Source organism: Pezoporus wallicus, unplaced genomic scaffold, assembly GCF_028554395.1.
Source record: "Pezoporus wallicus isolate ANWC-B61680 ecotype Strahan unplaced genomic scaffold, APGP_CSIRO_Pwel_v1 contig_6899, whole genome shotgun sequence".
In the NCBI taxonomy this organism is placed as follows: Eukaryota; Metazoa; Chordata; class Aves; order Psittaciformes; family Psittacidae; genus Pezoporus; species Pezoporus wallicus.
In genome coordinates, this window is record NW_026638613.1 from 2,745,638 (window position 1) to 2,773,505 (window position 27,868).

Below are 27,868 nucleotides of genomic sequence, written 5' to 3' on the forward strand. Positions count from 1 at the left end.
CCTAATACAAATGTTTTATTTAAAGTAAAAAGTGTGCACAAATAAAGGGAATGATTACACAACAACATTCAAGACCATATTCCATATGAAACAGGAAAATAGTAGTGACAATATTAACTAGCAGAGTACCCATAAGAATCCAATTCACATACAAAAAGGAGGTAAATCCACATATATACATCATGCTTCTGATGCAGACACTTTCTCCAAAAGACAAAGTCTACAGCACTGGACTGTTTACACTCAATGTCCCTTCTGAATATTTCTGACTGTTGCTATATACTTAACAATGAAAAATAACCGTTAATATCATGGCACTTTGGAGAAAATTAAGGTTCAAAAATGGATATACAGTCATTTAAGATGTCTGTCACTTAGCAACATTCTTAATGGTTAGACATGTACATAGAAAAAGTATATCCTCTGTGACATTATCTGTAAAAAAAAAATTAATTTCTGCTTTAAGCACAGAAGACAGTGTTTTACTCCGTTACTCTGCTGTGATGAATAGCAGAAATGCCCTTCCTTATGTAAAGCCATTTTACTCAGTACCCCATATGAAATTAAGCCACTGTAGAGACAAGGCTTTTCTTGTTTGCTTTAAATAACTTCCAAGTTTAATATCCAATGTTAAGTCCTGACGTCTAAAACTAGGCATGCAGGTGCAGAAGTCAGAGGCTAAACAATCACAATTTCAAACCTGCGCATAAGCAGTTCACTTGACATGAATTAAATGTGCTGAAGTTATTAGCTGCTCTTTAGAAGTAAGTTTACTGCAATATTTTACATTTGAAAATATACAACTTGAATTTAAGGGAACCTGATTTTTAACAGTGCGGAGGGTCAATGCTTTCCTGAAACTGAGGCCCCTCCAATCACTTCCCAGTTTTGAAAAACTCAGCCTGATACTTAAAGTTTCCCATTCACACTGCAAAGAAAAATATGAACTAAATACTATGTACCATGACAGTAATGTTCATTTGTGCAATCTCTCTCCTTGAAGCTAACATGCAAGTGAAAAAACATACACCACAAGATTTGTGCCATGGATTTACAGTGTGGCCATACAAGGATTTTCAAGGAGACACAACGAGCAAGCAGGTTTCTTAGAAGTTTTAGGTAAGGTTTGCTAACTTGTGCTTACAGATACTTAGATCTGCTTACAGTAACACTCAGCTTTCCTTACAGCTCTTACTTACGTAACACAGATGCTTTTCTTCAGTGTCTCTTAATCCCTTTTCCCCAAAATAATAAGAAAGTGGTACATTTGGCATTTCTTCAGCCTAAGACATCCAAAACTATTCCTCAAGCATTAAAAATAAGAATCATCTGTGCTGTATATTACACTGTCCACTAACCTGAAATCTAAGAATCACATCTCCCAAAAGTCCTAGTTTGAACAGTACTTTCAACTGATTCCAATTGCTTTCCTATTAACTTTGAGTCTATTACCAACATTCAAGGTTTGATTGTGATCACAAATCGCCATCTGCAAGTGGAGAAGTGAAGGGAATTATTACGGACAGCACCTTTCCCCCTCTACCCCCCCTAATGTGTTTTTTCCACTGGCAAAGTGGAATGAATTTCCAAAAGTATGGCAGTAAGATTAACAAAAGGTAACAATGCCCTTATGTAGGCGGTGTCTGTAATGTGCAGCTCCAACACAGTGCAGACAGGAAGTATAAAAGCAAGAAGTAATAGCATGATGTTCTATGTCTGTCAATATTAGCTGCCCATTATCACTAACCTACACGGTACAGATTTTAACTTTTTGAAATTATTAAGTGAATTCCATTTATTTAAACTGACACTTTATACTGTGGACAACCCTCACTGAAAGCGACAGGCTCAGAAAGGCACTCTGCGTTTCAGCATGCAATTCCTAGTGTGTAATTCTGGAGGAAAGTCTATTGATTCTAATAATCATATCCTTTAGAACAGGATCAATACACCCTGTGAAAGCAGCCATTCTTGACCTATTCAGTTTAAAACCTGCTCTCCTTACTGTCTTTTCAACTCAAAGGGCAGTAACACAGCTCTAAGTCCAGAAGAACAGGAAATTAGATATCAGAGAGGAGAGATTTAGAATGACAGAAGTCATAAGGTCTTACTTCTCTTGCTGGAAAAATGGAAGTCCTTTAATGATATTTTACTACATCCCCTAATGCAACTTGTGTTCTTAAAATAGTAAGAAAGCTTTCCTTTATCAGAACACTGTATTGGCAGATTATCCTATTGTGCAGTCTGGAGCCCCAGAGACCAACTTTGATCTTAAAGTTCAAGTTTGGCAAGACTGTTGGAAAGTTGAACATTTAAAATGTGGCAGCTGACGGTTCAGCATAACAAGTGTCCTGGACGAAAATTAATACAAAAAGGAAATTAGTGGGTAATTCACACTATGTGGCAAGGGTAAAATGTTCAGTTTCTCATTTTATGCAAGTGCATCCAAATGAAGAGATGTTTATCCATGCAGAAACAGAGTAACAATTGGCACAGTCCAGAAGTGGAGAATTCAGACACATTCCTCAGCTGACATCAGAAGAGGATTTATATATTCAAAGCCTTCAAATTCTGACTGGTCAATCTTCTTCACAATGTCACTGTTAAGATTAGAAAACAGTCATTAGTTCAGGAAAACTAAAAAGATGACAGTATTAAGTGAGCTGGTCTTAAAATTTAGACCAGTACAGCAGATTGCAATTGAGAAAATCTATTTTTTGTCCCTGTTTTTCCCCCAAAGCAATCTACAAAGTTTGCCATTTTAAAACTTCTAAAACAGTAATTTTCGTAAAAAGCTGAATAGAATGTGATAGACACTGTACCTGCATCAGCAACTTATCTCAATTTAGTTTGTACATTTTGCATTTGAATAGATGAAGAAGGAAGTTGGATCTCAGACCTAACTAAGGTACGTAGCTAACATTTTATTTTCACTGTTTGTGTTTACGTGCTACATGAACAATATATAAAACCCTAGAAAAAGTCCTAAACTGTGAACAAGTGGCTCAGTCAAACTAGAAAGGTACTTCCCTTCTCATCCCAAATTTGGGCCCCTCAGAAGTAAGGAACCACAAATCCACTGCTAAATCAAATGCATTATCATGCATTTTATCAAGGGTTTATCAGCCAGCATAATCTCACTTGGCTAACTAATAACTTAAAATACCCAAACAAGCCAAACAAAGCATCAGGTCTTGTTCAGAACACCCCAGATGAACTCAACTTAAACCAAATATTCTAGAAATATCATGGCTTAAAGTACTGCAAAAATAAACCATTTGACAAAAAAGGTCTTTTCCTTTACATGTTCATTTCTTGCAGAAGATACCACTGAAACTTGTAAAATAACACTTATTCACCTTTCCTTGAGCTAAGATTCTTTATAGCAACTTTCCCACTGTTAATTGTTTTTTACATCTTGCTAGAGTACAAGACTTAATCCAGCCATGCTAAGTCTATCATGAAGACATAATAGATTTTTTTCCAAACTAACTCAAGAAAATTATATTTACTACTTTATGTATACTCTATGTGCTACAAGTACAGCTGTTAAAATGAAGTTTTACAGCTCCTTCACTGGCTTATCAGAACTTCTTAAATTCTATATTACTTACTCATCATCTGGAGTGAGTTGTACAGGTTCATTGGTGAATTGGGAATCAAAGTTATCCAGACCAAATTCTCCAGATATATTTGGTTTAAAAGGAGGCACCACTTGTTTTTGCTCCATCTAAGAATAAATGCAGTTAGTGACACCAAGAATGAGCTACAACATATGGAATTATTTTTAAACAAGGCTGGAAGTTACTGTTAGTTTTCTTCTGTATACTTTGTACAATCATTCTATTAGTCTACTGTACTTACTGTGTGCAAAAGGGTTAAAAGATTCTGTGTTATCATTGTGATACATTTTAAGTTAAGAGCTTAAGGTTTTTGAGCTTAAGTTCATCTCTGATCTCAAAACAAGTTGTTAAGCCATCACTGCGTATGAAGAAAATAAGCCAATTCACACACCAGATCCCAGTCAACATTGCGGAAGAATGGATGTCCCTGGATATCTGCAAATCCTGTTTGAGGATGGCAGCCTAAACGTTCCTTTGGATCCTGTGCAAGGAAGAAAATATTTCTAAATGAGTGCCATGGCCTACACATGAATAACATGCAAATGCTACAGACTCAATGAGAAAGGAAACACTAGAGTTAGAAGGGACACTGAAGAACTGAGCTAGAATTTTTTATTTTGGAAACTCTTTCAATTTACTGTCTGAAATAGGCATGAATATATAGAAGCCGTTAACTGAAATTTATATGAACACTCATGCTATCTTTCTTTATTTTTACTCAGACCTGTTTAAACATACTGTATCTTTCAGAGCAAACTTGGTTAGATTACAAGTGAATGTGTTCCTTCCCTGCCCGTCCCTGAGCAGACTGATTGTGCCAGGCAATCACACTGGAGGAGTAACTGCAGGTTACTGATAAATACAGTGGACAGAAGATCATTTTAACAAGACAGTGCCGCCTCCACGTACATGTATCACGTGTTACTGAGGAATTAAAACTGAAGCACTATTCTTGAAAATATTACTTCCTTAAAATAATATAACCAAATCTATTTTTTCCCATGCCTCCTTCTCCCCAGTCACATTACACTTACTAAATAAAGGCTAGGACTAGTCCACTACCACATATGCACCTTTTGACTATCCGCAAGTGTATACAGCCTCTGCAGTTCCCATGACAAAGTCATCAGAAGTTGTCAGAGTGATTTGCTGTTCTCTTTAGGAAACAAGATAAACCTGGTAAGTTTGTCCAGTTCCCTAAATTAAAGAAATCACTTGGAATATTCCTATGCCTTTCAATTTGAAATTTACTCACAACCCCAGCCGGAGAATCTAGATTTCAACACAAGTATCTAGAATAGGTCTACCAGCTCCACTGAAAGTCTGCGTTAAGCTCACACCTTTTCTACCTGTTTTTTTTTCCTACCCAGATAGAGTATGTCTGCCTATGTATGATGCCTACACATCAATTAGTCAACTGATTAAAAAAACCAAAACAAAACAAATTAGCTGCTCTTAAGAAGTCTCAAATAATAGCAGCTGGATCTTACCTTATTAAGGAAGCTCTTCAGAACACCTGCTGCTTTAACAGAGAGGGATCGGGGAATTCGGATCTGTTTTTCCAAAATTACTGTAAGAAAACGAGGTTCCTATAAGCCTTCTCATCTTTAAAGTTTGATTATAGTTAAGTAGAAACGCTACTCAGGGTACTTACCTTGGAAGAGATAGTCTTCTGTGTTCTGATCAGGATTATCAGAACTCCCAACAATATCAAATGGTGACCGGCCCGCCATCATTTCAAACATAAGCACACCAAGTGCCCACCAGTCTACACTGAAGCCTAGAAGTCAGAAGAGAAAATGCCACTGAAAGCATTTTGAAGCAAAAATGCCAGTGCTTCTGGGGCTAAAGACAAGCATGTTTTGAGAAAAAAAGAATGATTTAAAAAAATTAAGTACTGCCAGTTTTCTGATTATCCAGCTAAAGAGGTAATGACTGTACATGGCATTAGTTGGTTCATTACATGCTCTACAGGAGGGGATGCTGTACAAAGAAAAGGAAATGCAGGAAGTTTAAAAGTTGGTATTAGGACCTTATCAAAGGTTTAGGTAATATTTAAGCCTAGGCATTACTAACAGCGGATTATCCAGGGCAGGGGACAAGGGGGAAGTATGTGATTCTTAATGGTAGCAAGGCAGTCATCTATGGAGCTAAGCACGGCTATTCTGCTATTCACTGCTAGAGAAGTATTCCAGTAGCTAGGCTGGGACTGATACAGTCTGGTTGGCCTAGAAAGTTTGTGATAAGGAAAGAACATGTGAAGCCAGTCTGGAAGAGACATCCCACAGAAATAAAATGCGAGATTTTAAACAAATTCTTTCTGTTGTCTTGAGGTTTTTGTTTGTGTTCTTGGGGTTTTGTTTTGTTGTTTGGTTGTTGGGATTTTTTTAAATGGAACAAGATGTTAACAGGTTTTACAATTAAAGGGATGTTCTCTGCCTTTCCTTTGAAGGGTTCACTTAGTTTTCCAGACAGGATGCCTAATTAAGAATGATCACGTTTCTAACTGAGATTTAGACTTTCTACTGCTGAGCAGCTTGAGTCAGTTGTAAGAGACAAGGTAAAAGTTACATGGTAGCAGTGAAAAATTCAGCTTACCGTAATCCTCTCCCCGGAGAATTTCAGGCGCAATATAATTTGGAGTCCCACAGAATGTGCTGGTTGTGTCACCAGGCCTCAGGCCCTCCTTTAAGAAAGGGGGAAAGAAAATACTTTACAGTTAGCCAAGGATCACACATTCCCCCCTCTGCTGAGAACTTGATTTTGAATTAAGTATCCAGAATAAACTTTTGTTTTTTCAAAATTAAACAATTTTTTGTGTATTTATATATTACATATTTTATGTTTATTTATATATTATAGCTTTACTAGAAAAGTAAATACTCATCTAAAGTCTCAGGAGGATGGCACACATTGATGACAACATCTTTTAAGGTTTTCAGTAGTAAGCTCCATCACATCTCCAGTGATAGGGAAATGGGAATAACTAAGGCATGGTGGAGGAGCTTACATGACTGAGGTGTTGCAGTGGACAGATACAAGCTTTACAGAGAAGAGCATGGGATGCAGAATGAGGAGGGAGTTACTCAAAGAAGTTCTGCAGGCTTCATCCTTGAAGGTTTTCACAGACAAACTGAATAAAGCCCTTAGTAACTTAGCCTGATATGACAGCTTACCCTGCTTTGCACAGGAGGGTGGATTAGACATCCCAAGGCCCTTTCCAACCTGTACTACTTTATGCTTTTCAGTTGCTTAGCCAAATTATAGCATTTAAAATAGTTCTAACAGGTCAGCATAATGGCAATTCATGGCAGTCAAGCCTGTGCTCCAGTGTCTTTGTAGTTTTGAGAAAAAAGGGGAAGTGTCATACATTCTCAATGGGAGCAAGCGCGACTGATACATTTCAACCTCTTGCTCTTCTTGAAATCAAGCTATCTTGCTCCATCCCTGGCAGTGTTCCAAGCCAGGTTGGACAAGGCCTTGAGAAACCTGGTTTAGGGTGAGGTATCCCTGCCCATGGCAGGGAGGTTGGAGCTGTATGACCTTAAGGTCCTTTCCAACCCAAACTATTCTATGATTCTATTTTAGCCTACCCCTCTCAGTCAAGTCGATAAAGCTGCTTTATAAAAATCATAAATAGTATATATATCTAGTGTCTGCATTTAGGCTGTATACTTATTTCACTTCTATAAATGGAAGAAGGAAAAATGCCAATCTACATTGTGTATAAATGAATACCTTGAAATTTTACATTTTTAAGCATCTACATCTTTTAATTTATGACAATTTCTTAACTGTTGATATTATTTGTTAGCAAGGAACTAGAGCTTACCTTGCACATGCCATAATCTGTGAGTTTAATATGCCCTTCAGAATCTAGTAGTACATTATCCAGTTTTAAATCTCTATAGATTATCCCTCGTTCATGTAAATAGTTCAAGGCTAGACTGATTTCAGCTGAATAAAACCTAGTGTAGAAAGAACATACTGATTACTCAAATAATTAAAACCCAAACCACAACAGTCTTTGTAGTATGATACTTCTCTAAATATAATCACATGTATTGTTATTTTTCATCAGATAAGTATATAAATTGCTTATAATCATACAAATGTTTCCATCCACAGTCATTTCAAAAATTATTTTTAATTAATATTAGTGTCTACTGCAATCATCCCTTTCATCTCACCATCTGAGATGAAGCATATGCACCAAAACCTCAGCATTTGCCGGGACAGCTGGTAGTGGTTGTTCTAAGAGAAACACATTGATGTCAAATCATTAGAAATTAAAAAAAAAAACAAAACCCCACAAAACAAAAAAAAAGCAACCACAACCACAGAAGTGTTTTTCTAGGGAAAAAAAAAAAAAAAAATCAGAATCAGACTGAAGTCATGTAGGGTAATGCTAAGGCAAGCAATACCGAAGTGCTTCCTAGTACAGTTCCTCCTTGAAACAAAAATATCATAGGTTGCAACATTAAAATGAGGATGCAGTATCACATTTCCTAAATCCTTAACATCTGGAGAGGATTTGCTAGCTCATCATCATAATCTCTTCACTACTGCACTGTGCCAGAAAACAAACTGTTTTGCTGCAAAAAAAATCTGAAATTAGACATACCTGGCATGCTCCTCTGGCAGCTTTCTCTGTCTCTGCATATGAAACATTAGATCTCCCCCATTTACATACTCTATAACAAAGAATAACCTGAAACACAGGGGGTTGATATAAATTATATTCTCCAAGGCTGAAAGAGGTTTGAGATGTTACAGATCTATTATTGAACAATGTCAGTTCAGTTCCTCCCATCTCTCTGGTAACATGGCCAGTTTCAGCATTTTGCCTCCCTTTGAATAAATTCCCTAGTTTAAAAATCAAGTATATGGAGTTTCTCTAGGTAATTCCCTTATTGCAAAAGAAAAGTAAGCAGACCTTCTCCCATTCCTAATTCATTAAAGCTACTCCTTGCCATTATTACATATGTGATGATATAAATAGATTCACATAAGTTTCTGTGCACAAACCAGATTTTTTTTTCCAATTTTCCATCGTTATCCCTTTAATCTTCTTTGTTCAGAGTTAATACTATTGGTATATTACGAACACTCCTTCTTCTCACTTCCCTCCTCTATCTTGTCACCTTTTCAAACAGCAAGGATATTGTTTAAATATGTAACTATATTTTATATATACAAAAATAAACACATAGTATAATAATAATTTTCATCTCTATTACTCTGTTTTCCTTTTAAAAATTCAGATACTATTTTCTGAGTCTTGCTCAGAGTCTCACCGTCACACAGTCCATCCCAGTAATTTTTTGTACTTCTGATTTCTCTCTCCCTAAACTTCTTCTTCCACTCATTCCAGGCTCTGTCTTCTACCTTATATCCTTAAGCCTTTTTTTTTTGTATGCTAGCTGCACCTCTCTTCCTGTCCAGAATCCTTCCCATCATACCTATCGGTACTTTGCATTCTGTTGCATCTTTGCAATCTGAAAAGCTTAGATGATGAACATGGCCTTTTGCTCGTAAAATACTATGGTACATTGTCTTTCACTACCTGCCTAACACTTAATGATTTAAATAGGCCTTTGAGATGCCTAACAGTATGAAGTATTTTTCAAATAAGATTATCTTCTTATTATCTTATGACTTTTACCTGCTTTCTGTCTGGAAGCAAGAGTGTAGTCCAACAAGAAAGGGATGATTTGAAGCCTGTTCAAAGACGTGTTTCTCTGTCTGAACCCAATCAATATCCTATTTATTTAAGAAAAGTGACATTCAGAAAAGGACTGTTGCCTTTCTTAAGTCAAGTATGTATTAATGACAATTAGCAGAAAGATATTCAAGTGTTTTGCTGTCCTCATTTTACTCAAAAGAAATTAAATATACAGTTTTCCAGTGTGAAGTAAGACAATGCAGAATACTGGGGGGTTTTCTTGTCTTAAGCATTCTATACTTTTAGCCTCATTACGTGACTATACTTTTGAATGAAAACACACTCATCTATAAAAGAAACAGGTGCAGACAAATGCAAAGTAGCATTAAAAAAAAAGGCAAATCAATGGTAGACAGAGAAGTAAATACAAAACCTCTTGGATAGCAAACCACAGACACTCGATTCTTTTTCAGAGTAGCCTAAAGAACACAAGGGAAATCTTTGGTAACAGCATGTGTTCAGCAGTTTAATACTGCAATTTCTGACAAATTCCCACTAATCTCCCAACTTGAGGGAAATACTGAAGCTCTTTGGAAGAGCTGCCCGATTCATTGTAAAAGGCTTGCCTACCTCATCATCATTGACGAGCTCTTTCTTCACTACTTTCATTGCATAAATGCGTTCAGTTTTCTTCAGTCGAACAAGCAGTACTTTAGCATAACTGCCTCTTCCTATAACTCGGAGCAAATCAAAATCCTGAAGACCCAGACTGGAGGAAGCTTTACCACTTTCTCTAATGCTCATTGCCTATTGGAAAAGATACTTTGAAATGAGTAAGCAGGTTTTCCAATTTTAACAACTGCAAAAGTCAGCATTTCAAACAGAACAGCAAAATTAATATAAGCATGTAATTCAATTAACACTTGTTATTCTTAAAACTGCTTTGTCCTGGAGAGGAATGTGAGGGGAAAGAAAGGAGGCAAAGGAGACTTGGCAGGTAGAAAACAGAAGAGACTGAAGGATTTTGGAAGACTTCCTTAATAAAGCATATCTCAACTCAAGATTCAAAATAAAACAGCTTGTAAGCTGTTTGTTTGTGACAAATTAAATTAGTAAAATATTGAAATTGACAGACACAGGCTTTAAGATCTCTGAATACACATCGCATAGTTAAGATACGTTACCTCTTTTTCTTCACCAACATGGTCCAAGCTCTCATGACTTGAGGGATTATATGGAATAACTAAAGGTGCAAAAAAAACCTGTTAGACCAATGTGACAAAAGCTCAGAGAGATACACAGTTTAAATACTTCTACTATAAGTATTCAAAACTGCTGGGTTTGAGTTTTTTTTTAAGTGCAGGAGGGTAAACCATCATAATCACTCTTTCCCAATACTGCATTAGTAATCAGTTATGGCTAATATAAAATCTTGTAATTATAATTGGAGATCTCTTCAAACTCCACACACAGAGAATCTTGTGCAGAACAGTGGTCTGTTTGTTTTTTAAACTGACCATCTTCTATATCCAAATTCAGACATTAGGCCCATCACTCTTATTGCTACAACAATGAACTTGTTTGGCTACAAATCCAGTAGACGCCCTGCTAGTTCTGCTAAGGGGTTTTGTTTTTTTGATCAGAGCATTTAAAGTATATGGCTTACTGATGGAAAAATTATGACAGCCTAAATTCTTCCTTTTTAGCCAGGTTTCTTAAGCTGGTAGGACATGGAAAACAGGAATTTTTGTATTTATATTCCCCTTATCATTAAGAAGAGCATACAAGTCTTATTTTTCTTGTTCTATGAAAAAAGAATGGTTTTAAAAATAATTTTAAAGTTTTTTTTTTTCATTTTAAAACCCAAAGGTCATGTTTCAGCAACTTACAGTAATTTAAAGAAGAAAAATTATTCATCTTACCCGATTCTACGTTATCTGGATGCACTGATGACTGATCCATAGGCATTATTGGCTCCTGCAAATACAGACAGGATTTTTGTATTAGACTGTCCAAGTATAAGAGACATTATTTTAGAGACAATAAATGATCCCCAAGGAATATAATGTGAGCTACTTTTTAACTTGTTTAATCAACATACATACTGCTCTAATTCATACTCAATAAAAGAAACCACTGCAGGCTTTATTTTACCAATTTTCTGGAAGTTACAACATGCTTCCAGAAGCTGGTGAAGTGACAACTTAGGACAACAGAGAAAAGAAGTATAGCAGATGAGAAATGAGACAGAAAAGCTCAAGTACTTCAGCAGTACATGCATTAGTCAAATGAGTTCACAAAAGGTAGACCTGTAGTTGTCTGCTTTTAATATTAAGCCAGGAGCAATAATCATCTAAAATTTTCTGGGGACTTAAGAACTAAAGATGATTGGATTTCTTGGGAGAAAAGACAAAACCTCTGCACTTCATCTTCCTTTTCTGTAAAATGAGAAATAATCTAATAATCTAACAGATATTTAGAGAATTTACTTCACCTGTACTTCTCTTCACTAATGCATGTGTATATATATAATGTGTGATGTAACAGAGCAGCGAAGAATGAGATAAACATCACTTCTAGGCTTATATTAGACACTAGAAAAATACAAGATGTGAAAATTAGATTCCTGTCTTGCCACTAAACTGCCTTTTGCTATGTGAATCCCACATTTACTTGCAAAGTGTTGCAGTAACCATAAAGAATGATGTTTCATCTACTGTGATCATTTGCAGACTGTAGCTCAAAAACTGTTAATATAACATGGGGTTTGGTTGGTTGATTGGTGGTTGTTTTTTTCAGGACAACTCTTCTTTTGTTTTACTTACTGGTTGTAGTGTATGTCGGCCACATTCAGTATTGACAAGTTTGTGACACTTCTTGTGAACAAGGAGTTTGCAATTGATGCATTTATATCCCTGGCGACCCAGGCCCCATATTCGATCAGTGCAGATGGCACAATGAGCTCTCTAGAATGACAAATCAACAAAACCAATTAAAGAGCAAAACTAAACAATAAAAACTAATCAGCCAGATTATCATTAACAAAACCCATAGGATAGGAGATCAGAGATCCCTGCTGAACTTGCCACTACATCAAGAGTGTCTATCTGAAAACCTTGAGAACAAACATGCAGATACAATGCATAGGAGTTCAAAAACTACAACTGAACAATAAGCAGCAACTGCTATTCAGAAAGCCTGCATCTACATGGACAGGTGCAGGCATGGCCAGCCTCTTCTGCTGCACACAGCCCCAGGGAGGCATGAGCCAATCAACTCCAAGTCAGAACAATGCAGCTGAATCAGTAGGCTGCTGTGACCGAGCTAATTTGCTATGCATCTCCTCATCTGTGTAGATGAGTCCTTACATTTGTACAGAGTAAGGCAGGAGAGCAAAAGTTTTGACACATTAAACCACCAGATAATAGGACATGGGAAGATTACTGAAGGACATTCACAAAACAACTCAAAGATCTATGAAAACAGGGTGCCTATGAAAGCAAGAGTAGAAAGTGATTAAGCTATGGTGCCTTGACAGCCTTTGACCAGAAAGAGTTTAAAAAAGAAAAAAAAACAAAAAGGGGAGGGGGGGAGGAAGCGGGCTTAGAAGTTAGATATGAAGGATGCTCAAGATGAAATTCAGTAGAGGCAATCTCAAGCATTAAGCACACAATACACTAAGCTCAGAAAATAAGGAAAGATTATTGAAGCTGTCAAGGAACCTGGCTTATTCCAGTATTTTGGGTTTGCTTTTCCTTGTTCCTTAAGCCTTCTTGGCCATCAGCTAATTGTATTTGACCATTGCTTCTTGAAAATATTACAAACAGTTTTTTATTTTCAGTTGACTACATGCCATCACAAGCAGGCTCTTTGGACAAACATCTCAATTTTATAGTCTAAACATCATGAAAGAAAAGTCTGTGCAATGTAAGCAAGCTCAGATGTTTTTAAGCCCAGAACTGAAAGAACTGAAAATGTATTTTCAGCTCACAGCCATCTAATGCCAGTATTCAAGTTTGACCTCTGCAAAGACTTTAAGGGAACACAGGAGCCTTTGTATAATCAATATCATGGTCTCATAGTATATGTAAAGTGAATTACAACCAATTTATTTTTCTATTATAATCATTACTAAATTATCAGGAACTTAAGTTTCCTGAAACTACAGGGTTACCAAAAGTGTAGCTGCTACAGACAAACAACAAAAATGAGAATAAAAATACCTTAGAATTTTTCAAGGAAGTGACATTGTAATTACAAAAGTAAGACAACCCTGTATCATGCTTTCAAGTACCCAACAAGAATCTCACCCTGTTAAATCGTTTGGCTTGGAAAGTGTGACCATTTGCACAATAGAGCTTTCGCCACCGGCGGGCGCCTCGGCGATAAATGGATTCTAAGAGGAAAAACATATGATTATATCCATAAAAATATAAATACAGAACTACAACATCTTCTCGTGGAGTTTTCTGTGCAGAGTGATTTGCAGAGTAGTTTCACTCCTGCGCTTCACAGAAACACAGAGTAATGTTCCAAGTATCTTTTTTATTTTTTAAGTTTTGGAGCAAATCTAAAGCAGAATAACCCTATCAACTCAAAATTAATCCTGCTTTTCCAAAGTTAAAAGTAATAGCCACTGAAGAGAAGGGAAACTGCCCAAACAATACAAACACTTGTGTGCAAAGTATGCACCTGCCTTAGCTAAACTTGGGGAGGAGCTGGGGGAAGGAGGAAAGAATGTGCATTTCAGCAGCATGCCCTCATTGACAAGATTGCTTGCACAAATCCTCCAATGGTTTAGATTCACAGCTGCCAATGTTTGGTTTTGATTTTTACTCTTTATTAGTAGGGACATATCAGGAACCAAAACTGAAAACTACAATATACAAAACTACACTGAGCTGCCAGTCTATTTCTAATTCATCCTGCAGCCTCACTTTTTCAAAAAAGCAGCATTACCCATACTGCTGAAGTTAACTTTTAAGCATGCACATTTACATTTATCAGGCTTGGATGTCAAGCTTACAGATGTGTGTGTGTGCATAGCATACACAAAACTTTAAGACAGAGGGAAAACTACCTATACCAGCTAACGTAACCTAAGAGGTTTCCAGAGAATACTCCTGGTAGTACCTAGACATCAATTTATAATTAATTAAGTGATCTTTAAATGGTGAAACAACAAATGATTACCACTGGTTACAAACCTCTGTTCACATTACTCAGCCAGCAATCTGGTAACTACCAAAGACAGAAGCAAGATAAAAAATTGTCACGGTAGAAGAGGCAAAAGCAAGGAAAGCAGAGTGACATGGATAGTTAACAGGAATGTGAAGTGCTTATTAACAACGATTCAGAAGTGATAAACAACATTTAAGTTTAGCAAGACTTCTATTCCTTTTAAATACTTAATTTGTAGATATTCGATTATTACTAATCCTAAGTGTAGGACAAAACAACACAGAACATAAACATTTTTAAAAAAGGAAATCTGAATTCTTGATTTTCCATTTTTTTAACTAAAAAGCCTACTTACTATCTTCTCCAGGACAAGGCATGCCAGGCCGTTCTGGTACACAAGGGAATACTGCAAGACAGACATTAGCATCTGATTAATTTTTATTTCTGAGAGAAAATAAATCTTTAGGTTAAATACAACACTTCTGAAAGGCATTCAACCATTCAGGAATTCAGCACATACTGTGTTTTAACAAAACCTTGTGCAAAAGCAGGTGAGCTGAAAAACTGCCACAAAACCCTGTTGCTGGACAGGACAGTGACATACATGAGAAATACAACCAAGAAGCAGAATAAACCAAGTTCTTTCCTAAGGAAATTAACTAGAAAAAAGTAACCATTCTGGCTTCTCATGTGACCAGTCATCACAGTCAGTATTTGGAAATCTTGACTATAAACTTACTATATTACAGTGTCCCAACAGCTACATATGATCTTGTCTACATTAGCCTTTTTCTTTATTTCAGTTTACTTAGGTTCAGCAGTATAACTGGCCAGAGTGCACCCTGGTGCCATTTTAATCAGAAGCTTATCAGACACAAAAATAAATGGAGAAAAGGCAGATCAAAAAGCATGCTGACGTAACATACACAGAAAGAGTGGAAATATATAGAGCAAAAGGTTACATTCTTCTTCCACTTCTTAAAAGTCTGTGGATAGCTGAAAAGCTGTCCCTCCTACTACAATGAGCTGATTGTGAACTAGATATTTTGCATCCTTTTAGAGAAGGACCATGTTAAGACACCGTAGTGTAACGCCCCCACTAACATGCTTGAGTGATCCTCTGCTTTTCTGCTATTATCTCTGTTAAACAAAAATCTATCTTCTACTTGTAAAAAGGTATAAACAGAAAGAAAAATATACTGCAGAAGCTACCAAAACAGGTGTATAACCTTGAAAAATAAAAATCGAACTATTACACATAAAACAGGGGCACAGTATTACTAGATTCAAAACTATTTAATTTTAGAAAAATCAAACTTGTGACTAATCTGGCATCACAAGTTGAGCTCATCCACTTTTTTTGCTAATATAGGTGCTGCTCTAAAGCATTTAACAACAAAGCATAGGACACTGTCCTGTATCTCTTCCACCATTCATTGCCAGCAAGCATACAAAGGCGCTTGGGATGAATGAATGAAAGAGACAGGGTCTGTTTTTCATTAATAAACTAACAGGAAGTATTTTTTCCTCCCTTAATTTAATAAAGAACATTGACAGAGTGCTGACAGCGAAAAAGCACAGTGCACGCTCTTCAGCATCCTCTTTGACAGAATGCCATGACAGGCTTTCATCAAGGAAGCTGTCCAAAAGATGCAGATAAGTCAAGGTAAAAATTCCACTTATTCACGGTAGAAACAAGAGAAGCAATATATTAAATGTCACCATACCATGAATTAGAAGCTCTGAATCCTTGTTTAGTTCATACAACCGAAAGGCCTCTTCCAACTCCAGCTGAGAAGAAACTGTACATGGATCTCCTGTAGAAAGGAGAGAGAACAATACAAAACTCAATCCAATTAGTTCTGTATTACTCAACACTTCTTTCACAGTTGGATCCAAGATAATTAACACAGCAAAACAGAACAATATTCTCAAGTGTGGTAGCATTTACTTTCAATGCTGTTCAGAGAGAATCTGAAAATATAGTCATATTGAATGATTTCAGGGAAAATAAAAATATGAGATATTCCCAAGAGGCAAGCATATCATAATCACGAAACATCATTGGTTTGATCTGCTAGAAGAATGGTTACACAGTGTTTCAGTATAGGAGGTGCAGGTTATCTTCTTGCACCTGAAATCCTTCTAAGATTCCATTGGATTTTGTGGATTTTTAATTGGAACTGAGTCTACTTCTGTTTTCACAGCTGCTTCAACATTGCCAAAACTTTAATGAGGAGGTGCAAAAGCAGTTTGGCTTCCAGTCTTTCCTCAAACCTCAATCAAGGCATTTGGCAAATCATGTAACTTAAATGAAAACACCCCATTTTTCTGATTTTTAACTACTACTTTCACCCTCACAGGACTATCTGAAGGAAAAAACCCTAAAGAAAGGGCACTAAGGCAGGGGAAAAATTGTTGCATCTGAATTATCACAGGCCCAAAGAAAGAAAATACTTCTGACTATCGGTTCAACTTTCCCTCCTCCATCCACCTACACAAGATGATGTCTGTGGGATTTCTCTTTGCCTGCTCGTACTCCAGCATGTCAGCAGAACAAGCTTCTTTCTAGCCAAAAACATGTATAACAAGTTAACTTTCATATAGCATTTCCAGTTTTTATCAGAAATACTACTTTCCACACCCTTAAGTAGTAAACTGGTTGTGGGTAATTGAATTGGAGGAAGCAGAACAATTTCCATCTCAGCTGAACTAGATACAATGTGAAAGTTTTACCACTTTGAGTCTTTAGACAAAATCATGGTTTGGAAGTTAACTAGAAACAGTCTATTAACTATTCTCTTTGTTTTGTACTACAAGATACCAAATTAATACAGGTGCTGCTAAGGCTTCAGTGGAACCACCCCCTTAGCAGGCAGGAAGAACATTTAAAATTCATCCTATGGGAAGTTTTTTAAGTTAATTTTTGTTTCTAATGTATACATTCTTTTCTATTGCCAAAATATTAGTAATAATTTTAAAGTACCCATTTGCAACATTCTATCTTTATTCTTTTTTGCATGTCATAATCCTCAAAATGAATCTCTGAAGGCAGATGTAGTCATTTTTCACCATACCACTTCCCCCCTACAATTTAGCCTATCTGGACATCAACCTGCCTACCCACTGCACAAACTTATATAGCATAGAGCATGGGGGAGGAGAAGGAACAGTTGTATCTATCCAGGCTGTCTACAAGAATCAACAAACCAGTTTTTCTTCATTTGCTTCCGACACCTGTGCAAACAGCTTTTTGTTTCTCTCTGGCAGAAGAAAAGGAGGCTCTCAAGAACACACACCATATTTCAAACTAGAAGCAGGAGGTTTATAGACATACCCTTTCAATAAGGGCAGAATAGTAGGACGAATTTCGCAGCCAAAGACAGCTGGGAGAAGTGTCATAGGAAAACGTTTACTTTCCAGTTATACAGCAAGAAACAACAGACTGAACACAAACATAAGGCTAGTGTCCATCCTACAGGCCATTTTAGAAGACAGGTAAGACAGACTGACGGCATACAAGTAAAGTAGAAATTTGTCTAAAATCAAATCCAGTTTGTTCTACTTTCCAGTTGCATTTGAGCATTTTTTGAAGTGATTCCACTCAAATTAGATCTGCCTTGTTTGTCACTTCCTCTATGAAATAAAAGTAGTTATTCATGATGCTCTGCATCTTGCAAAGGCTAAACAGACATTTAGCATATGACAAATAAAAACCTTGATGACATGGTAAATATGGTTTCATCACACGTCTGATCAAGGAGTTTAGTCAGGAATTAACAAAGAGATGGCCTAGACCCTGTATCTTGCTTGCCTTGTTCTATGCGAAGCACAGGTAGTAGCATAACAAGTACTAGTCCACAGTATACGTATTTCTTTGTGCTACGACTAAAGAGTAAACTTCAGTTTTAGCAAAGAGGATGTACCACAGGAACTCTCCAAGAAAGACAATTATGAGTTTCTAGAAAGAATACCAACTGAAAACACTGAAGAGAATTTGTGAGAGAGGAAGACGAGGCAGGGGTCTCGGCAAGAAGCCATACATTGCAGATGCAAGAGTGACTCATAATAAAGTTGGGGGGATTTTTTTTTTAAACATGCTCCTTGTCACCAGATTAACTTTTTCTCCACTGACATTAAACTGGAAGTCAATGACTAAGGCAGACACGGATTGTTTGTGAAAACTGAATCCTATGACTACATTGTTTTCATGTATTCACAAACTGCAATGTTCCTTTAAAAAAAAAAGGCAAAAAACCTATCTCTCATTATAGAGCAGAAACTGAGACAGAACAGACTGCTGCTTCGAGTAATTACTGACTCCACACAAAATTTTCTGTAAATGTTTTATTAAAGCAAGATCTGTGCTTCTTACTATGACTGACACTGCAGACTCTTCAGTGAGGAGTCTATCTTCCTCCTCGAGATAAAACAAAGCAGCCAGCTTATTTACTATTTACATATTACTGTGAAGTAAATGTTCAACCCAAACAGCACCACTACACAGTTCAGTCATAAACAGTTTATTTTACTTTACTGTATCTGCCTGGTATAAATAACTTTGGAATGATGAGGGGAATAAAGAAGGGGAAAAAAAAAAATGGAAGGCAAAAAGAAAGAAGGAAAACCTGCTCAGGTTCCCAAGAGTACGTGATCTTCAACACACCTGCCCATATAGCACTTCCAAAAACTCAGTCCTGGTCCATGTTTAACTTTAAGCTCTGAATAAGCTGGCAGTCACTCAATTTTGACTAGGAAAGCCCTGAGAAGGGGAGGAAACAGTTCTATAAGCACCATTTATGCTGATCACTGCACACAAATACTAATCACTGCCAACAAATCATTGCACATTATGGCCTTTTATGTACTGCATCACGTACTTAGCATGCTAAAATAACCCAACAGCTATTTCATAATTTAGATGTCTCTCCCATGTAGTTCAAAACTGCATATAGAATACACCAATTCCACAAAGAAAACAGGAACTACAAATACTGTTTTCAAAAAAATTACTAGTGTATGCATACAGCTCAGCTGGACTACATCTGTTAGGAGAAAGGGAGAACAGACTCCCAACTCTTTTTTCATCTGAGGTAAACTCTTACATGGATAACTTTAATGCTGGAGATGACAAAAGTTCTCAACCAAGACTGTTACTGCACTTCGATGAAAAGTTACTATGTATCATTTGGACAAGTAATTTCTCTTTTAATATTTTCAAAGAATTTTATTTATAGCTATGCGTTAACAGACTTTAGGTTGCTAAAGTAACAACTCATACACTCAAAATATAATGGTTTTGCTTACACGTACAATTTGGCTATATATTAAATTGTATCAATATTTTAGATAAATACTGTAATTTGCATAATTTAAGGTTAGTTTAGATCTTTTTCAGAGACTTAAGGGGAACCATGGTCATCTTCAGTAGTATAATCCTCTCATAATAAATCCTAACACTGAATTCACATTTTGATAGTCACTGAGGTTTTATTTGATTAAAACAGCATGCTATACACTAAACAGTTTGAAGCCACAACCTTTTCATTAAGATATACTTACAGAGGCATTGGATAACCATTCTTTTTGGAGTCAGTTATACTGTTTCTAAAAAATACACTTATGACATACATTTCGTAACTTTATCTTACAAAGGTAGAGGGAAAGGAAAAGATCAAAGAGAGGAAGGCTAGATGGCTGAGCAACACATTGATCAGCATTGATTTACCTTCTTCATCAATCCATTTCATGGTGAAAAGCTGCTCATTGTCAAACGAGCACATATCTCGAACTTCACTGCATAGTCCCTCAAATGATATGGAAGGTTCAAAATAGGTTATCATGATGTCCCTGAGAAAGAGAAAAATAAATCAGTGAACTTCTGTAATATGCAGCACTTGATCATCACCGATAACACTTGCCATGTACCACTAATATAAAACCCATCCCTGCTGCAGCCCCTAGAAAAATATTAGTCAAGCACATAAGTTCCCTTCCTACAGCAGTCAGGCTCCAGGTGGTTTTTATTACCAACTACTTGACACTGAATCCTCCAGGTATCTGCTTAAGAAAAAGTAAGATTTAAATGTTGAAATAGTTGAAGCGAGTTGCAGCAGATATTAACCACACACATAAATGAGATACATTACATACCAATGGAAACAAGAATGAAATGCTAACAAAATTGTGGGACCTGATTAGCACATAATAGCTGGGTTTGTGCTTTAACAGTTATTTTGTCATTAGCAAAATGCTGTTAAGAGTGTACATGTGTTCAGCTACATTTTGATCATGTAGATGTCGTAAAAAAATTAATGAAAATCATTAAACAGGTTTCCTAGTGGACTGAGGGAATGTTCCAAATACTGAAAGTGCCTTTAGAAAAAGGAACCCACAATGCTTCACTGCAGTGATGGGGAAGAGTTAAAAATCTACTACTTTACTGTTATGCAGAATAGGTATTTCTGTTATAATTAAGATTAAAAGCTGAATTAACCAGGTGTTTAAAATGTGTTAACATAAAATGCTGACCTATTGTCTTGGTATTTGCTTGGCCTTAAGGGGGAAACAGGTGACTCAGGGTTTCAGTCCTTCAAACAAAGGATTTCAGAGATACAGTGCAGAGGGAGGCAGAAGGCTGTTTACCACACTACTCTGCAAACATCTTTTATAAGCCAAATATGTGAGCTATGAGACTAATCTGCCCATAAAAAGCTCAGCTAGTTGGGTTTTGTTTCAGTTGGAGCCAGCCACTGATTTGGTAAGACATGGGAGGGGAAATACTGAAGCAACTGGCAAAGTTTCTATCTGGTCAAAATTGACACCAACATTCCTGCCAGGCTCAAGTACACATATACAGCAGGTTAAACACCTTCAAATCCTGTGTGTTGGGCAGACTGGTATCAAGGTGGTGACTTAACATGACATGCTGTGGTCACTGAACCTGAACCACTTTCAAGAGTGCCGAGAACACACATGATAAACATGCCTGCCTGAGGCTCCTTTAAGTTCAGCAGCATGAATAAAACAAACTAGCAATTTCTAAGCACTCAAGAAGAACAGCGAGCCTACTTCTGGATTTAAGAGCACAATCAGAGTTAGTGTAGTTACAGGAAAGACTCCAGTAAGGAGGGCAGTGAAATGACCCCTCTTCAATAACCTAGGTTAAGGCAGTCAAAAAGCTGCTAAGGTATTTGGTTAAGGAATTGCTCCTCCTCTTTTCACACAAGAGAAAATGCAAAACAAACCAGTATTTGGATCCCAATATTTAGACACAGTACAGTACTTTGGGGCAAACTGGGCTTTGTTTGAAACACCTGACTGCGACCATCCCACAAGGCAAACTGTGCTGGCTCATAAAGCTTTCCCTTCACATGCCCTATCAAAATGCACAAACTGCAAACCCAATGCCAACATTTGTCTCTATGAACAGAGGTGGATTTAACAGTGTGTTACTGTTACCGACACACAGGCATCAACCAAAGAGAAACCCACGAGGGCCTATTAGGAGGCAAAGTCTTAACCTGTATTTCCTGTTTTTCAGGGACGGAAATGAGGCACTGCTTACTTAGTAGCTTCACTGATTTTGTGCTAAAGTTTACCATCCCTTCATTTATTTATATTTTAGTGCAGATATATTCACTTTGGAATATTTTCTTAAACAAAAGTTAAGTTCTGAAGGGCACTGAGAAGTCAGAGTTAAGTATTTCGATTACTGCAGTTCATTTTGTGGTTGAACTAGTATATAATGAGAAAGGGTATGTTAAAATAAGTGGTGACTACATGACTTATTTATTGTCAGACAAGCAAAGAGAGTTAGGTGACAGAGCATAATCTCAAGAGACTGTCATCACTGATGCTCTAGCAAAAATCAAGATTAAAAAGTATATATATTAACAAAGTCTATTCATCAGGTTTTCAAACTTGATGATTCAAGTTCACTTAAAATAGATTTATTTGTACTTCAGTGAAGAAAAAGTCACAACATACCACATAGTGAGCAGCTCAGTATCTGTATCTATAAGGAGAAACTGAAAAAAAACCTCTTGCTACTTGTTGCTACTTTTAAGGAGCAAAATAGTTGCCCTTCGAGTAAAAGGAAAGTTCAGATATTTCAGAATTTAAGCAAGTTCCCTAAATTACTACTCTAATACCTCTGACAGGACATGTATTAAATTACAGGACACAGGACAGTTATTAAACCCATTTGGAAGATGTTATCATCTCTGTCACACCAAATACTAATCAGGCTTTCAGGGATCTCCAGCTAATAGCAATATAAATATATGAATATGAACAAGGCTCCACAAGCAACATGTAGCACCCTTTTCCCAGAGATGTGAAGCCAGCTTTCCATAACACAGAAACTGAAAGATTACGGGTTTTCCTATGAGCTTTATTTTGCCATGTTAACTACACTGATGACACTGACATTTTCTACTGAGGCAGGTCTCACTTTCAGAGTAGTTCTATTACCACACCTTTGCATAATATGGTGTTTTCCACTCTTCTTGCACCAGAAAAATACACCGATGATGTCTTCAATAGAAAAAAAAAAACCAACAAAACTGCATTCATTCAAGCTAAGACAAAGTCAAAACTCTACTGAGAAAAAATTTGGCATTTTAAACAAAAATTAGGAGGCCAAATTAAAGAACAAAGGAAAGTTAGTGCAGACCATAGCCTGCTGCCTTGCATTAAAAAATACAAAATGCTTTCCTTCACTAAGACATGGGCAAACATAATCTTGACAACAGCCCTTGCCTTCTTAGGAAGATAAGCTTATACGCTGCTTTTAATAAACATGTTTGTTATAAAGCTGTTCTAAAGCATAATATCCTTATTTGTCTTCTCATGATACACATGAGGAATTAGAAGAAAATCTGATTAAAGCACACCCTTTGCATCACCACATCTGGATGTGGTTTTTAGAACTTGTTTTAGGACTATTATAATAGGTCTTAATCAGGGACTTCTGAGTAAGAAACATGCAAATAAACAAGAGAGCACTTGTCCTGAATTACTGTCACTTAGCACGTTGTCATTTATATCTTCCATGAATATTAATAAAGGATCATTTTATTCACACTAATGAAAGGCCTGTGTGAATCCCTACCCTGCAAATCTAAAAATTAGTAGAGGATAAATCACAGGAAGACTGAGAAAATACAAATGACAGATCTAAACACAAATGCTACAAAACAAGTTTTAAATATCTCTAGAAGACCATGAACCCCATCACTATCTTCCTGACCTTTCCTGAGATCAGTTTTCCTCATGCCTTTTCTTTAACGGATCATCCAACAGTCATAATATCCCTTAAGAAAAAACAAAAACCCCACAAACCCAAACAAAAACAAACAAAACCCAACCAGAACAAACAAAAAACCCAAACACCAATGCCAACAGTTAAATGCAATTCAGTATCTGCATCTCATTTTTCACTTCTGAGGTTAAACTTCTGAGAGAACAATCACTGTAAAAACAGATGTCTCAAACTGCTTGCATCCATAATCTATTTCTGGAAAAAGTTTATCACCAGAAAATCAAATCAGTATTGAAACATCAAGAAGGGGTGAAAACGTGTTCACAGGCTTAGACCAAAGCTTTCTCAAGCTGAACACTCTCCTATGGAGAACCGGATCCTCAACAAGCAATAGAAGACATTGAGCTGAAGAACTGATCAAAGCATAAAGGACGTGTGAACCCAAAAATTCTTAAGAAATTAATTTCCTGGAATTAAGTTTAACATGTATCATGAGGGAACTGTCAGAAGCATTCTTCATTTGAACCAAACAGAAAACCACTGGTAACCTGTGCCTTTAACTATATTAAAATTCTAACCTACATTACAGCCTACACAGAGTAGGCAAAGAGCAAAATCTACATTGGGCACTGAAAGCATGGAAGCTAGTAGTCCTAATCATGACAGAAAAACGGTTCTTCAAGTTTGTTGTTTGGTTTTGGTTTTCTTTTTTAAATCAACAGTGTTAATTCTACAGGATTCCTAGAGCACAAGCAGTGTATTACTCCTATCTGCTCTCTACTACTACAATGCAATCCTGTCTTAATGATATAATAGCTTCTTGTATTGAACTGACAACAAAGCATCTAGAAGAAATGAGATAAGACAAAAGGTAAACTTGGAATAATATCAGAAAGCTGAAATGGTTGTAATTATAGATGCCGTTCACCTTTGAAGCTGCTACACTTTGCTACTGTATCATCAAAAAGTAGAGTAAACATCAGTGTAACAGTAAATCCGTAAGAACTCAGTGTATTACATACACTGCGTGGATTAGGGTAACTCTTTAAAACAACACTGTTTTCAGCATTTTAAACAACCAGCCCTGTGAGAAAGATAATAAGCATGGCTTACCCAAGAGAAGGAAATAGGCAAACTCAACCTAACACCTTAATTTTGAAGTCCTGAGAATTCCCCACCCCTTTACTGTCATCATCACTGCTCATTTTAGGAAAATTTTCCTTCCTGGTTTCACATATTTCATTAATTAAAGATAAAGAATTACCACTGCACAGCTGAATGAAATAAAGGCCTTTCAAAGTGTTCTTCATGAAAGCTTTTGTCTTGGCTGAGAAAAGCAATTAGGCTCTTGGCCAGCCTAAGCCTGTTTTGGGGATTCAGGTTCAGCTCTTTGCTCTAAGTCAGTAAGCAGGCATCTCAGGCCCCAGGAGTATCCCGACTATCAGATTCCCACTGTTTCAAGAACAAATCTGTGCTTCCGAGTTACTGAGTTTTTATTCTTTAACCAGAAACTCCTTCTGGAAGATGAAAAGCCCTTCCTGTCAAGATTTCCACAATAACTTCTACAACCTTCTTAAACACTTCTATTAAAATGAAATTAAGAGAGATTAACATTTCCTGATTAACACTATTTCCCATTAAATCCTCTCTCCAGCTCTAATCTTGAGACACTTTATTTCACAAAAGGGGAAAATACTGCCTTTGATAATCAGCATTTAGAGTCTCAGTCTCCAAGTTGCCGCAGTGTAAGTGTAGGAGAAGTGTTTTGCTTTGATACCCACTTCTTGTTAGCTCTAGTCCAAGAAGGTGGCATGACACCTTCCATTTTAAGGAAGCAGAGGGAATAATTTATTTAGCTCTCGAAACAAATTATGACTAAGGCATTCAGCTTGTTAGTTTGTTGGTATTTGCAATGGTTAACCAACACCCTATGTGACTCAGTATCATTATTAAAAGTAAACTTGATAATTGCATTAACAGATAAAAAGTCAACAGATAAGACTCAAAAGAAACATTCCTCTCTGTGAAATTATTACCTCATATTTAAAATGTCATGAGCCAGCATTCCTGTCCAATGTAGCAGTTTTCCTCCTCACTCCCACAACCCTGAACTGCTTTCTCTGTTCTTGCACCACAGCCTCCCTGTGCTAAAGGATTCATGTGATTGCATGCAGAAATGATCAAGATTAAAACTGACCCAGCAGAAGAAAAATAAATGGTTTTAACCCAGAACAGCTCCCACTTTAAGTTCACTGCTGGACCAAATGAAAAATTCTGCCAGCCAATAGCCAGGGGTATCTCCACATCCTTAAGAAAGGAACTGTAAAACAAAGAGTTTAGAATTTCATGTACTATGACTTGGACAGTGTTTCACTCATCTTTTAAAGCCACAGACTGTGCCAGTCTCTACAGAACTTTTAGAGATTTCTGACAAGAAAAGCCCCAAAGTAGACACAAGACAAAAATCAAACACTCAGCATGATTTCTGTACGTCTCTTAAAATTACAGAGGTAGAGATAAGAGAAATAATAAAATAAATAGTGTAAATGCAATAAACCATTTCTTGTACTTTACACAGATAACTGGAAGGAAGCTGTCGAGAGGATCATGTGTTCACTCTTAATCCAAAAACACAACCTACATTTTTTTCTGCTTAGATCACCTTCTCTCAAACTTAATGGCCCAATGAACCACCACCAACCCTTGCACTCAAGACTTTTAAAGTTAGGTGCTATAACTGTTACTATTTAATAGCGGGTTGTGATGCCAAACCAGATGCTTCTCCTGCCTTATATATAGTTGTTGGAGAATCAGACCAGCAAAATTCAGATTTGCATTGTGCAGACCTCTAGCACGTTGGGTTTTGTTTGGCTTGGGTTTATTTATTTGGTTTGGTTTTGGGTGTTTTTTTTGTTTGGTGTTGTGTTGGGGTTTTTGTTTGTTTGTTTTTTTTTACACTGGAAGCATAACTAACAGTAGATTCGTATTAAATTACCATTCACAGACTCCCTCAGAAGTCACTCAATCCCAGAGAAACAGCCTAAAAACTGATGACATAGGTTTTTAACCAAACACCCTCTTCCTCTAGACCTTAATATCAACTAAAGCACAGGGACCAGGACCAAAGCTGAACCCTGAACATATTTTCTCAAGTAGGAATTTTGGCATGTGTTCTGCAATAAGGGGTTATGAACGAATATGTAGTCATTACTGACAAGAGGTAAACAACTAGAACCCTGGGGTGCATGAAAGCGGGGTGAGCAGGGCAGCAGAAGCCCCTCTGGTACATCCATCCTCACCGGCAAGGCCACCACGACAGGAGAGGGGCTGTGCCGGCGCTCAGGGCCCCCAGCCCCCGCTGACACCCAAAACCCCAGGAGAGGCTCCTCCAAACAAATCCTCCAGATCACCCAGGTTCAGAGCAGCACTGGAAGTCATTTTAACGCACTCTTTATTATCAAGAGGCGTTTTTCCCCCTTCCCTCTTCCTTCTTTCCCCTACGAGTAAGTGCATGTCCAGGACTCGAAATGTTAAAATTACAGTAAGTGCACCGAAAAACTCCTTTTTAAGACCTCTCATTCGAGGAGCCACCCACTGACGGAAATCTGCGGGCAGCCGTGCCTGGCTTCAGCCACCGCCGGGGAGCCGGAGACGTTCTCGACCCACCAAACCCCGCACTAGAAGGGAGCCCACTCCACACGTCCCAGAGAAGGGTCGCCTTCAGACCTACGGCCGAGCACCCGCCGCTCCCGAGGTACCGGGCAGGACAGCGCCGGCCCCACCGCACCGCTCCGCCCCGGCCGGCCGCCGCCTAACTGACCGGGCCCCACCTCCTGTTCCCACCGCCTCCGGAGCTCCGCGCCCTCACTCACCCCTTGTAGTACGCTTTCACCCGGACCTGGTGGGCGCTGTCCCCGCCGAGGCCGCCCCCTCCGCCGCCCGGAGCTGACATGGTGCTGTTGCCGCTGCTGTCCCGCTGCGTCGGCATCCCCCACCCCGCGGCAGACGGCACCGCCGGGGCGGCGAACGAGAAGAGTGCTGGGGGAGCGGTAGGCGGCTGTGCGACCCCCGCCGCTCCCCGCCACCTCCTCACAGCGCCAGGCCGGGCGGGACCACGGGGTGGGGAGCACCAGA

At 37.7% G+C, this 27,868-nt stretch overlaps 1 protein-coding gene across 2 annotated transcripts; it reads right to left on the minus strand.

Moving 5' to 3' along the window:
- Positions 1-27,850, minus strand: PRKCI (protein kinase C iota). Of its 2 annotated transcripts, XM_057411521.1 has the most exons (18): positions 27,607-27,850; positions 20,198-20,319; positions 16,197-16,286; positions 14,825-14,875; positions 13,599-13,684; positions 12,114-12,254; positions 11,211-11,265; positions 10,473-10,531; positions 9,919-10,095; positions 9,289-9,386; positions 8,248-8,334; positions 7,456-7,591; positions 6,222-6,309; positions 5,278-5,403; positions 5,114-5,193; positions 4,015-4,104; positions 3,615-3,730; positions 1-2,600 (listed from the first exon to the last, which is right to left on the minus strand). In XM_057411521.1, exons 1-18 carry the CDS (start codon positions 27,720-27,722, stop codon positions 2,513-2,515), a joined length of 1,806 nt encoding a protein of 601 aa, XP_057267504.1. In that variant the 5' UTR covers positions 27,723-27,850; the 3' UTR covers positions 1-2,512. The 2 variants fall into 2 exon arrangements, with proteins under 2 accessions (XP_057267504.1, XP_057267505.1); XM_057411522.1 differs by lacking the exons at positions 13,599-13,684; positions 27,607-27,850 and having other exon boundaries at positions 20,198-20,235.
- Positions 27,851-27,868: the final 18 nt, after the last annotated feature.

Excerpts from the sequence above, each read along its gene's own strand:
- PRKCI (XM_057411521.1), bottom strand. The coding sequence starts at position 27,722 with ATGCCGACGCAGCGGGACAGCAGCGGCAACAGCACCATGTCAGCTCCG. Across the intron at positions 13,685-14,824 it reads GCCTTGTCCTGGAGAAGATA|AATCCATTTATCGCCGAGGC; the intron begins GTAAGTAGGCTT and ends TTTTCCTCTTAG. Across the intron at positions 11,266-12,113 it reads GCCGACATACACTACAACCA|GAGCCAATAATGCCTATGGA; the intron begins GTAAGTAAAACA and ends CTGTATTTGCAG.